The 14,197-nt window shown below is 38.1% G+C and overlaps 1 protein-coding gene across 3 annotated transcripts in view; it reads left to right on the top strand.

The window, feature by feature from the left end:
* CTNNA2 (catenin alpha 2) overlaps positions 1–14,197 on the top strand; it is a 1,515,416-nt gene that overhangs the window by 489,425 nt on the left and 1,011,794 nt on the right. For all 3 annotated transcript variants that reach the window (XM_072637016.1, XM_072637013.1, XM_072637014.1), the window contains exons 5-6: positions 8,982–9,101; positions 12,374–12,640. In XM_072637016.1, the coding sequence (XP_072493117.1) occupies positions 8,982–9,101; positions 12,374–12,640 (387 nt within the window). The remainder of the gene's footprint in view (positions 1–8,981; positions 9,102–12,373; positions 12,641–14,197) is intronic.

Raw genomic sequence — 14,197 nt, 5'->3', positions numbered from 1 at the left:
CCTTTCTCACATGTTTTTGGAAGGCTGTTTCGAGACTGGTGGTGTTTGTTCAGTGCTCTCCATATGCTGGAGGAAACATCTCTGTAGCTCTTTTTCACATTGCTTATCTGTCTCGGGAGTATCTGGCTGAGTTTCCAAGGGACCAGATGACTGTGACCATAGACTGCTGTCTTCCCTGGAAGCTGGAATGCCACTGGTAAAACTGGACCCTCTGCGTTCATCCATTGTGAGTGGGATCATGGCAGCTGGATGGGCTGCCCTGGAGACGATGGAGGCATGGGCACCTTCTCTAGGGCCCCACCTTGTCTTCAAGGCCATACAGTCACATCATCTTCCCTATTTCAAAATTGTCCTGGCAGTTAATGAGGCTCAACCCAGATACTGAGTATAATTTTTTGTCTTAATTTCAATAATTTGTTTTAACTCAGTTTCAATAATTCATTCTAACTCAATGCCTAATCTTATTTGTCTGCATAGCAGGACATGATGTATTCTTCAGGAAATATCCACTTAGTGACTCAATGTACCGCAGGGAAGTTACTGTTTCTATAGAAGAGAACATCAACGAGCCCTGGTTAACCTTTGGGTTGTACGAAGCTTGACTAAACTCCAGTGATGGAATTCAACCTTCATCCAAATTCTCTTAGCAAGTACTAACTACAAATGAGTCAACTAATAGCTATAACTGACATTTCTATAGCACTTAATGTATTGCAAAGAACGTTACACGTATTATCTCCCTTGAGTCTCCCCACAATCCTGAGAGGCAGACATTATTTTTATCTCCATTTTATAGATGAGGAAACTGAAGCCCAGGGAGGGTAAGTGAATTGCCCAGCATCACATACCTAAGAAGTATCTGAGGCTGGATTTGAACTCCAATCCATCTTGACTCCTCATCCACTAATCTGCTTACTACATCACCTAGTTGCCACCCTCATGTTCCAGTGCTTGTTTGGCAGTGTACCTCTTAAACTCTAATAGATTTAGCTAAGCTTACCATAAACTCATGAGACTTTTCTGGAATTGTATTGTACCCAAGCATTTGGTTTGTTGTGTTTCATAGAGTAAACTCTATGAAAGTAACTTCTTCATCACCATCATCATCATCAGTCTTTCAAATCTTTTTCCTCCTCTTCTGCCTTGTCTTTATCTTTTTAAAAATTTTAATAATTATCATTGTTATTCCCATGAAATACAAACTGACCCAATAGCTGGATATGACAGAGTTCCAGAAAAATCCAACAAATTTACAACAAGGTCAGCTAAATCTATTAGGAATATATTGCCAAACAGCACTGGCACCAGGGAGGCAGCTAGAAAACGTAATAATAATAATGATGATGTTAATAAGAATAATAATACATTTATCATCATTATTTATTATTAGTAAAGTGTTTAACATAATCCTATTAAGTAATAATATACTCATTGTTATTAAAATAGAATATATTTAGCATCATCATTATTGCTTACTTTAGGTATCGTGAGGTTTTCCATGCTTTGTCATGTTTCCATACATTATCTTTTGCATCTGCATACCTTCACTAACTTTCATATGTGACTATATAATGAAATCCAGAAGCCTGAAATTCTTCAGACGCATTCATTTTTTTCTCTTACAAGGAGAAAGATTGCTGTACTAGAGAAAGGCACAAGAAAACAGAACGTGAAGCTATGTGTGTTATGAGAAACAGTCATTTCCCTGATCCTCCATCTTCTACTTGTGTCATTTTTCAAAGAACATGTTCCAATCACAAATTTTAGAATTAGAGTGAGTTTTAGAGGCAATCAAAATCAACTCACCCCTGATAATGAATACCCACATCTCTATAACCCTCACAGGAAGTCAGCCAACTAGAAATTCACAATCTGCAGTGAAAGCCAACCCGTTACCTCCTCTTGAGGTAGGCCGTCCCATTTTCTAATAGCTCCCACTGATTTTTATTTTTTCCCAACATCTAACCTCAGTGTGCCTCATTGTAGCTTTTCCTCCTCGCTTTTGCTTGGCCTTTTGTATACTCAAAGAATAAGTTTATTCTGTGTTCCATATTGCAGCCTTTCAAGTATTTGAACCCAGCTATCATCTCCCTCTGAGTCTTCTCTTCTTCACACTAAAAGTTTCCCAAACCATTGACTTATCTTCATATAATAGGGACTCTAGACCCTTTACATTGTGGTTGCCTACACCTACACACACTTGAGCTTATCAATGCCTTTCCTGAAATAGGGTTCCTAGAATTGAATGCAATAGATGTGGCCTAATTAAGACAGAGTGCAGTAGACTATCAGTTTCTTTTTTCCTGGCATCTCATTATCTCATGATGCAGGACAAATTTCCAAGGGGTGTTTCTTGTTTGTTGAATACCATATTGAGATTTTGGTTCAATAAAACTGACAGGTAGATACCTAGCCATATTATTAAGTGATTTTTTGACCTGAAGTCTAAGAGTTTAACTTTAACTCTATTAAAAGTCATTAATTTTCTGTCTGAAGGCACTGGATTGAACTTTCACCATGCACACAAGCTCAGTGGAAAAAACCCAAGTTGTTGAGACAAGAAGCACACACTGAAATTATCCATATAGCTAACTTATAATTGATTTTTTACTAGATCTTTTGTCTAAGGCCCCAGTCTCTGGAATTCTTTGTATGTTACTCATAGTGGTTTCCAAAGTCTCAGAAGGTTTCATGCAAGGTCAAGTCTTTCATGAGGTCAAGTCTTTCTTGTTAAAGGTATAGTAACTCCAAGGTAGCACTAAGCTTTGATAAATTTTTATAGCTCCAAATATGCTATAAGATGAACAGATGAGAGCCCAGAGAAATTTGTCACTTGTCCAAGGTCACACAGAGAATGAATGTCAGAGACAAGGTATGACTCAATTTAGCATGCCTTCCACAAATCACCAGGTGAAGGCAAACTATAGCCAGGGGTACAGAAAAAAAATCTCTAAATATTTACAGAATATCATTAGTGAACCAATGTTAGTAGTCTTCAGGAGCTCTCAGAGAATGAAAGAGTCTCATTCAAAAACAAACAAACCAAAAATGAATAGGGTGGAGTCTATAAAGGAAAGGTCAGGAAAATTGACTTTTTCCTCCTGGTGCTACTCTGGAGTTCATTTTTAAAGCTGTGGTTTCCCAGTTCTTACAAAGTTGAAGGGTAATCAATGAAAGCCCACATGGCTTCATCCATAACTCATAATTCTAGACTCACTTCATTTCCTTCTTTTGACAAAGCATTTAGACTGTAGAAATTCAGTAAGTCATGGATAACATGGAGAGGGATGATCTATATGATAGCAAGATTAAACAGGCTCAAAAATGACCAAGTGGCTAGACCGAAAGAGCTTGCATTTGGTTAATGCCAACTTGGAGGGTAGTCTCTATTGGAATGTTTTAGAGACCTACCCTTTATCCTGGGCTATGCAATATTTTTATGAGTAGTTTAGAGGAAGCCATGGAGAAGCCTCTCAAATTTGTAGATAAAAGCAAGCTGTATATGTGTGTGAGGTGGGATAATGAGAACATTAAGAGGGAATAATTAATATGGTGAAAAAAGTCAATATTCAAAACAATAGATTCAAAAGAAATGAAACTAAATATATAGGGACAAGTTCTTAGGTGGAGAAATTAATCCAGGATGGAGGGATAACAAACGATCACATGATAAAGTTCTGAGTATCTTACCTCACATTTATATCACACTTTCAGGTTTGGAAAATGCTTTACACAGGTTGCCCCAGTTGATGCTCTGTGAGATAGGCACTATTATTATCCCCATTTTGCAGAGGAGGAAACAAAAACTGACAGTAAATGTGGGTAGCAGGATTCTAGGGATTATATTCCTGGACTTCCAAGTCCAGCACTCTGACCAACATACCCCATAGTTGCCTCAATGGCAGGCATCATCTCCAGAAGAACAGATGAGTGACTGTACTTTTGAGTAACATGAAAACAGTGAGTTTTATGTTGCCTTGTTGTTATTGAGAAATATTCTCCAAAACAAAATCTCTGTAGAGCTATCTTTTTTCAACATTACTTTACTAAAAGATCCCTGACTTCCCTGTAATAAGAGAGAATCATGGGTATTATGGCAAAGTATTTATGTTAAGTGACCAAGTCTAACAGATACTATCTGTGGGACTTTGCGTGTTCTATTGCATCTTCTTAGCTCACAGTTTCTTTTTCTGTCAAACGAATAGATTGGACTAAGATTTCTAATGCTATGACTATTTTTACATAAACAGCAAATCATTGTTAGTATTCTGCTTTCCAAAGGGGCTTGAATAAACCAACATAAATGCAAAGCCAGCATCTGGTTTCTTTAGTGAAAACTAATGAGAACAGTAAGGTATGAGCCTCACAATGAAACAGTCTTGAAACTGGTTCTCATTAAGAAGTGGTAGAACATGTTGTTGTATAAAATAGGCATTATTATGGGCCTTTGAGAAACAATTATTTCTGTTTTTCTTGAAATCAATTGTTATATCCCAAAGAGAGAATTAATACTCAAATAACCATCATGAGCCCATTAACAGTATAGGACTCTGTCTCACTAGTATTGACCCTATAGAAAGCTAAGCATTGTCTTCGTAAATTGGGGGCAAATAGACACCAGTCCTTTCTTCTACATTTTTTAAGGTTATGAAATCCCTTTTCAGATTAGGATATGGTTTTTAACATGCTCTATAGGGTCATGGTAGCATGGAATGGGTAGGAGGCAACCCTAAGCAGGAAGAGAACAGCTGTTGCTACTGTCATCTAGGTCCCTTAAGTCTACCTTTCAGAGTGGATGGACCAAGGTGAGGGGCACCTGGCTGTGTGTGAATTTCCCTCTGGTTCTCTTTGCCAAAGAAGGGGCAAGTCTTCTATCCTCTGCCAGAGGGAGATCAGAGAAATGCCATTTCAGTGACTGTCATTCTCCTAATCTGGCCTCTTCCTTATAGTAGGGGGTCAGAGAGACGCTGTTCCACCACCTTTCTATCATGAGTTAGTCTTCTGGACTGACTTTTTTCAAAGTAGCAGGGGATCTTCTCTTTCTGAAGAGAACAGAGAAATACCATTCCTTCTTGCTTCCTCCAGCTAGTTCCTAACCTGGTCTGCCTTCCAAAATGGGAGAGAAATGAATGGCAATCATCTCCCAGTGCTGGTCCCCCCTCCTCCTCAACTCAGTGCTTCCAGAGTCATACCCTAAAATTACACCTCCTTTCCACTGTGCTCTCTGTATGATTTGCTCCATAAGCAAAATCTTGCCTTCATATTAAGCCTTTTTCCTTTCTCGCTTCTTTCATTTTATGGTTCTCCCTGCACCCTGACTCTTTTCTGATGACTTAGCCTCCCAGGCCACCCTTTCCAGTTCTGGTTCTTTAACTCATCACTCTCCCTTTCTCACTGGCCAAAATGGGGTGTGTGTGGAATGATCTGTGCTCCCCATAGTCACTTTACCATTCTCTTTCTGCCTCCATCACTCATTTTCCTCTTCTCCTTTGAGGTTCATTCAATCCGTATCTGTCAGCCAATCAAAATTTTAGCAGCTATTGTCCACCGACATCCAGGTCACTCCTCTTCTTTCCTTAATGAGCTTATTGCTAGCTTACAGTCTTTCTTTCCTCTTCAGCTACTGACTACTGCCCACATATTGCTTCAATATATATAGAGATAGATATCTACATATCTATGTCTGTCCACGTGCACATACATGCACACACATATACACATACATGTGCATGTGTGTATACATATATGTGTGTGAATACATGTACATATGTATATGCATATATGTGTGTATATATATATATTACTGACTAGAAGGATATAGCTAAGAGAATCTTTTACAATACTGCTCTGACTAAAGGAAAGATAAAGCAAAGTAAATCCTTAAAAGCATAGAATTGGTGAGAATACGGGCACATGAAAATCTATCCTAAACCTAGTCTTGAAAATTATCTTTGTATGCAATTGGGAAAAATAAGATACTATTAGATTTAAGAAAAAATATATCTGTCCTTGCCCTAGATTGCTTTGGCTTATATAGATTCTTGTCTTGTCTCTGCTTTTCACCTCCAACAGTTATGATTTTGCCACCACCCAGTTTAAATCAGGTTCTCCCCACTGATTTACCATGTCCTTGGGCAATCTTCAATGCCTAATTTCATTGCTGTTCATTTAGGTGACTGTTTCTACCCCAGTTTTTCTCCTTAAACCTGCCTTTCTCCAGTGACCTCTCCCTTCCAGGTTAAAACCCAAATTATTGCAGGACGGTTCCTATTTCAATGAAACTTTCTTTTATCTGCCTCCCCCTGTCCAGGTGCTTTTCCCCTTCTCATGTTAACTCCTGCTTACGTATGTCTGTATTCTTGTATGCTATGGAGGGCAAATAGGGGTTTTATTTATTTGTTTATTTTGATGTTGACTTATGGCTCAGTGGTAAGTGTTTGTTGAATTGCAATGCACTGAGCCTGTGATGTGCTGAGAGCAAACATATTTAAGCTTCAGGACGCAACCTTCTGGAGGCCTTTCTCCATTCACAAACTCCTAGGCTCTCTCTGTTCATTTATCCCTTATAATGCCTAAGGAATATAACTTTTCAGAATCTTAGCAAGATTAAAAATACTTTTGAAATAGCCTCATTATAATTTCCTCTTGTATTAAGAGAATGGAGAAGTGGGGGGTGGGGAGTAATCATCCATTATTCAAACTTAGAAGGGCCTGCTACGTGCGAGGCATAATATTGGGGGATGGGATTTTTAAAAAGGACACATTACAAAGAATCTTCTCCTCAAAGAGTTAACATTCTACTGAAACATACAGTATACTTGCCTCCCTTGCCTTTATAAAGCCAAACAAAATCAACCACCGCCAACATAACAGTTATTTAACTGCTTTTTCTAAATGTGTAGATTAATTCTAGTCTGTGTTATTTTAATGGCCATTGGAGAAGACTGATGTTGGCTTGCATGTTTGCCTTTTAAAAATTTCCCTAATAAAATATAGAAATTATAGAGATGTTCAGTGTGTACAATTAAAATGAAAAGTCGTGTTTAGTTTGAGGCTCTTTGAAAAGAATATATTGCAATAAATAATTTAGTTCGTATTAAAATTATTTTCTTCCCGTAATGAATTAGTCTTCTTAAATGAAGCAATAAATGAAACTAAACTGCATTATTAGATAAAAGATTTAATGATAGTAATCACTGTCTTTTCTACACTGCACTTTCACATTATATAATGGAAATGAGCGATATTAGTAAGTTACGTAGCTGCTTTGGATGAGCTGGTCAAATTTTAATGCATTTTATTTAAATAACTGAAATAATTGCTCTTCCCCATGTCAGTCTGGCCTACTTTAGTGATAAGTTTAGACTGAGACATTCATGTAATCAGTTAGGCAGAACTTGAATATTAATAAGACACAAACCAATATAGTAAATTCTTGGTGAAATTCACACATATTCATAGCTTATTTCCTTCCTCGGCCTCTTGTAACTTTTCAGACCTCTCTTCCCTTTTGAGTACCTACCCCAAGAGCATCCAGAAGTTCTTGCTGCACAGGAATAGTCTACTTTTTACTCGTAGTCTACTTTTCTCTACATGGATTTCCAGCCAGATCATCCCTTCTTTTCCATCAAAATCTATGTGGCCAGTGTCTTATTGCTTCATGAACTCTATAAAATGCAGTGTGTGTACGGGTGTTTGTGTACGTCCAGCTTATGCACATAGGTATGGGTGTGTATACAGCATGTAGGTGCAGGAGTCAATGCATTTGGATGTGGGTGTGTGGCATGAGGAGAGTGGTTGGAGGAGATGTTTTCTTCTGTCTTAGCTAGCACTCCGTTGTGGTCTCTCTGTAAGTCTGCACCTATGCAAATGAAGTTACTTAACTGCAGGAGGCTGAAAAATGTTTAACTACTCGCTCTCTAAGAAAAAAAATCTATACATATATACAAGATACAATTTTAAGTTTATTCTGCATTATTAACATTTTCTCTGTGTCTTTCAAAAGTAGAGATAGTCAACAAAACAATCCATCAAGCTTAGGGCTGTAGCCTCCCCCAATTTCTGAGAAGTCATTGCTGCTTGGAAAGTTTAACAATGCTGCACAGTCTGATTTTAGCTCGTTCTTGCCTTTTTATGGTGGAAGTAACCAACAGGCCAATTCATTTTGCAATGATTTCATGGTAATGATATCCTCCACAATTAAAAACAATCACCCCAGCCTTGTGAGAAATGTGGCAGACGTATCATAATTCTCAATTTATACATTTCAAAAATTGAAAAGGCTTAGTTGATTTTCTCAAAGATATACAAATATTACGTTTTATAGCAATGACTTGACCTAAATATTCCATATCCTGATTCTATTCCAGTAAAAAATTGACTTGTTTAGCTCAGGTTGGTGGTTCAAAAATAAATTTCTACGTTTTGAGAATCACTTCTTTCTTGAATAATACTGACTGACCTCTCACTGTGTAAACAGTGTTAAAATCAGACTGTAGAAGACCTTAAATGCTGGCAGTTAAGAAGCCATTTTAGTATTCCTGGGGGACGTCATACTTACTTGCTCCAGTTCAGGGCCATGAGCACAGAGTTGAGGGGACATTTTGTGAGGTATTGACATAAGAATAGAGCAGATTTAGGAATTGTTGGGATGAGGGGCTGATACCTAGGATGAGAGCATGTCTGTCACCCCATTAGGGACTTAATAAATTCTGGTAGAATTCAATTGAGTGACTTTACTTTTTTCTTTCAAATTCCATTGATATTTAATAAAAATTCAACAGTGATTCCTCCTCCTTCTTGTGGTAGGCAGGGAAGATTTACACATATACATGCACACATGCACACACACACATATTCTGAACATTTGCATGAATGTGGAAAGTTTATTTAAAATGTTATGATAGCACAATCCTAAATAATGTTATTTTACCTTCGACATCTTTGAGCTTTAATGCTTTTGCCTTTTTTTTAAATTTTAGGTTGAAGAAGCTCTGGAAGCAGTGAAAAATGCTACAAATGAGCAAGACCTTGCAAATCGCTTTAAGGAATTTGGAAAAGAGATGGTGAAATTGAACTACGTAGCTGCCAGAAGACAGCAGGTGAGGAAACGTGAAATTTCAGAAGAGAGGAAAATGGCTAGATTTCATGTAATCCTAGGTTATTTTTTTATTTGGCATACTACCTAAGATTTGCCAAATGTTTTTCTTGATTTGAAGCCCCTTCCTTGTGTCAGTTTCAGGAGCAATTTTTGATATTTGAGATCATTGCTTTATCAACTCTTGTCCAATGAAGTTTCAAAAGAAAATCATTATATTCTGATACAAATGAAAAATATCTTTCTTCTTAGCCAACTCCATGTTCCATAAAAATCTAGGACGATGGCTCCTGACTTAGATGATCAATTTTGATTAGTGTATAAGTGAGTGAAAACTAATATTAACTGTTATCCTTAGGCTATTCCAGATCATGCTTCCATCATATCCTGCCATCCACCAAGACATCATGGAATGCAGCTTGCCTTCAGATGTTAACACCGCCCCCCCAACACCATTCCCAATTCTTAATTCTTGCTCTAAGAACAGTACTTAAATGAATACTACCAATGCTATTGAAAGAATGGATCAATCCTTGCCTTGTGGCTTCACTTAAATTTCTGGTGACTGTTTAGAACACAACTCCCTTCCCTGGCCTCTCCTCACTTGTATGTGTTCTATCCCTCTGTTGGGGTATAACGTCCTTGAGTGTAGGAATTGTCTCATTTTTGGATGTGTATTCCCAGCATGTAACCCAGTACTTGGCACACAATAGGTCCTTAATGAATGAATCTTGGTTAGCTGTGGACCCTGAGTATTTGAATGTTAGCCAGGTTATTTTTCTTAAACATAAGACATGGCTTGAAAGCTTGGAATAGATGTTAGTGTTAGCACTTCTTTCATTGCCTTCTTTTGTATTTTTATATAATTCATACTCAGTTAATGTTTTGTTAATTTGTCAGAGGTCTTCAGGCAGAGGCTAGATGAGCACTGGTTGGATCCATTACAAAGTGGATTCTTTCACAGAAATGATTTGGATTAGATGGATTTTGAGTCTAGCCAGTTCTAAAATTGTATGATTCTGAGTGATTGTCTCCTCCAGGCCCCTCAGTTTTGCAAATAAGGCAACCGAGGCTCTGAAAGAGGATATGAGTTTCCCAAGATTTCTTCAAAAGAAGAGTTTCTTCCTATCTTCCCCATTAACATCAGCATGGAAACACATGGGGAAAAAATGAAATACTGATAATAGTGGTTTTATATTATGTGTGATATTGTGCTTGCCTAACAGACCTTTTAAGTCACAAGAAAAAAATGATAGAGCTAATCATTTTTATATGATAATAATAGACTCTTAAGAATTGCCTAACTGGATCAGGAACTATAGTAGTTTCAGCTCAGTTTGCTTTCTTACAGACAAACAAACAAACACAACAGCGTCTTGTGCAAGAGTACATAGGGTTGTCCTCTTCTATGTCATTCTCAGAGGCTAAGAACATCCTCCAGTGGGATGCTTTCAGAGAGAGCCACTCATACACATACATGTGCACGCACTGTCTTCTCTGACTGACCTCCCTCACTTTTAATCACATGAATGCAGGTTAAAAGTATAGGTGTGATAGTGATGACAGATTGTTCAGGATCTCCTCTCATGTCCTTTTTCAGCTACTTGAGAATTCATTATGTGAGGTAAGTGTATGACTGTGCCTTGCTATACATCCATCCATTTCTTGAGCTCAAATATACAGTTCAAGCTTGCTCGATACTGCTGGATGCCATCCATTTGGACTTGGTGATCAAAGACAGGCAAACAGATGCTTGATCATTTGATAATCATTTCTTGTCACAGTCAGAAGCCCCTAGCGTAGTCAGCAGATCTCATGTGCATTTCTCAGACTGAATTTGATGCCTAGAAATCATTTCGGTACATCCCCCTCCTGTCGTTCACCAGATGAGGGCATGCCTCTAGAAAAATCTCTAGCATAGGACGGCTTTCTGAATATTCTAGTTGAAAGGCCTGAGAATTGTTAATTTACAAAAGAGAAAAGATAGCAGGGAGGCATGAAAATAGCCTTAACATGTTGGAAAGAACTTTTCAATGGATAATTGATGATAATGGTGGTGGAGGTAGTGGCCTTTATTTCTATGGGACTTTAAGTTTTGCAAGGCACCTTACAGATGTGATCTCATTACTGACAACACCATGAGGCATGTGCTATAATTATCCCAACTTTCCAGATTAGGAAAATGACACTAAAGCAACTTGCTCAGGATCACACACCTAATAAAAATCTAAGGTTTATTTTGAACTTGGATCTTCCTGATTCTGTCTCTCGTGCCACCTAGAAAAGGGATCAGACTTGCCTTGCTCAGTCTGAAGGTACAGAATAAAGGGGTTTTTTTGAACTTGCAGAGGTATAGATTTAGCCTTACAGGGAGCAAACATTTCCTAATAATTCCAGGTCTCCCAAAGTGGAATGGATTGGCCCAGGGGAAGTTCAGTTCATCTCAGTAAGCAGGTGCTTTGTGCCAGGTCACAGAGCCAGGTATTGGGCCTACAGTAGTTCTAAGGAGCTTACATTCTACCTCTCCTTTCCCTGCTGGTGGTCTTCAAGCAAAGGTGGAATGATTATTTGTTTTAGTAGGGAGTTGTTTTTCTAGTGGGTAAATTATTTATTTCTTAAGTGAATTAAGCAGCTACAAATGTCTCTTCCACCTCTGAGACTGCAGTTTTATATTGTCAAAAAAATTCTACACGTATGAAATTTTTACCATGGGAACATCTCTGCCTTCCATCTCTATCCCCTCACCCACAGAGGAGATTTTGCTTCCTAACCCCAACTGGCCACTAGGGACCAGCTCTCCATCAGCATTCTCTCTTCAAATGGGGAGAGTATTTTCTGGAGATTTAATTACTCTCTTAAGGATTACCCACAAATAGCTTTTCTGTTGGCTCCAGGGTGACATTGATTTCCTAATCATTGGAATCGTTTTTTTGTCAAATAGTCTAAGAATTGAACTGTCAGGGATGCCAAGTCTTTCTGAAAGTAAAACTATTTAAAAGGGGAGGCAAAGTAGCTCTGAGGAGCCTGCCATAAACTCATTGTGTTATTATTCTGCACCTCCTTTTGTATAGATGAAAGGGGGTCTCATTTCTGCTGCTGTCTCCCTATGTGATGCGAAGGGTGTGACTTTCCATTTTGTGCCTTTGTTTCCTCATGTATGACATAAAGGCCCATTGAGTTGATGATCTTGAAGAGTCCTTTTCACTCTGTGGTTCCAAGTGCTTTTGAAAACAAACATATATATTTATGGTATGTCTCCATGTTTCCTTTCTTCAGGAATTGAAGGACCCTCACTGTAGGGATGAGATGGCCGCCGCCCGAGGGGCTCTGAAGAAGAATGCCACTATGCTCTACACAGCATCCCAAGCATTTCTTCGTCACCCAGATGTGGCTGCCACGAGGGCCAATAGGGACTACGTGTTCAAACAAGTCCAGGAAGCGATCGCTGGCATTTCAAATGCAGCTCAGGCTACTTCACCCACTGATGAAAACAAAGGGCACACTGGCATTGGGGAGCTGGCGGCTGCCCTCAATGAGTTTGATGTGAGTATCACAATGGCATGCACAAGCAATCCTGCCTTCCACTGGGAAATTTTTTTGGGGGGGATTGGAACAAAATACTATCAAATAAATTATTTCTTTTCAATTAATACTGATATTATTTAAAACATCCCTGCAAGTCACATTAACTTTATCAAAACTGTTTCTGGTTTTATACAACTCCAGAGCACTAAGGAAGGATTTACACACTCTAGCAGACTTTGAAATAATGAACATTAATGGTCCATAATCATGGCCCAACAGAAATCTAATATGGTACTACCTTTCTTGGTGAAGAGCTAATGTTCTAGAGGTTTGTCTCATTGTCAGAAATGACATGCGAGGACATGGAGAGGCACAGCATGACTTGGCACAAGGGTAAAGGATTCTTTTCATCTTTTCATGTTTTGCTTTGTTTTTATTGAAGTCAAACACAGTTATGACTAGGCCATGTGCCTCTCCCTTTCCCAGTTGTCTGGCAATGAGAACCTCAAGGAAAGATGACCTTTCAACTTGATCTTAAAGGTCTATCTTCACTTTAATTCACTAGACATTTGCTATGTTTATTATGTGCAAAACACCATAGATGATAATTTGTTTTGCAAACCTAGTGTGTCCAAATCTAGGTAGTTAAACTATCCACTTGCAAGACTAAAAATATATAGTCAGTTTCAGTCTGCAATTGTTGCAGTATGGTAGGTGTTGTGGGGACCACAAAGGAGTATTAAGCATGATCTCTGCTGGGTACAACCTTGATGCATAATAAATGGAATAAAATAGGCACATAGATAATTATACATCTAAGCCTAGAGTAACAAGAAATAAAGAAAAGTAATTCTAAATATTATAAATAAATTGCATCTGGGGCTTACAGGAGGGACATTCAAGCAGAGATCTTTAAAGAAATGGTGGTTTAATAGAAGTTGCATTGGATTTTTAGTGGGATATATAAAAAAGTTCAAGAAATTTTCTAGGTAAATTTTCTGTCATTTTATTAATCATACTAGTGGATAATTAAAAAGGGGTCAGTCTCACTCTCAAATGCCAAAGACCCTTCTTGGAACTCAGTCAATGCTTATATGCTTTTGGAAGAGTGGGTTTTCTTTGGGGTGGCAATCAACTTTGATTGGTTAATAAGTAATGAGAGAATGAATATTATAATGAGAGATGGGGCTTATTCTAAGGAGGGTCTGGAGCATATGATTCTGATTACCCAATCTTGGTAAAAGAGACTTATCTATACCTATATCCCCTCATTTAAGATAATATAAGCAAAAGTGGAATCTAGTTCTATTCGGAAGTAGAGTAAAACAGAATGGGATGGAATCCATCAATTCACCTAAACTAAAATGTCTTTACTTTTGAACAGATCTGAATTTTCCCAGTAGGGTGTGTCTGCCCAAGATTTCATTTCTTCATCAACTTTGCCATTCAAACACTGATTTAATAGCCTATAGGGAATGAGTAAATAAGAGGGGAAAAACCTTGGTCCTAATTCAATAATTGGTTATTAACATAAAAGATAAATAATCATTTCTCTCGGAGGATTTGATTTGAATC

The sequence above is a fragment of the Notamacropus eugenii genome, chromosome 1, assembly GCF_028372415.1.
Source record: "Notamacropus eugenii isolate mMacEug1 chromosome 1, mMacEug1.pri_v2, whole genome shotgun sequence".
Classification (NCBI taxonomy): Eukaryota; Metazoa; Chordata; class Mammalia; order Diprotodontia; family Macropodidae; genus Notamacropus; species Notamacropus eugenii.
This window is presented reverse-complemented; position numbering and strand designations above follow the sequence as displayed.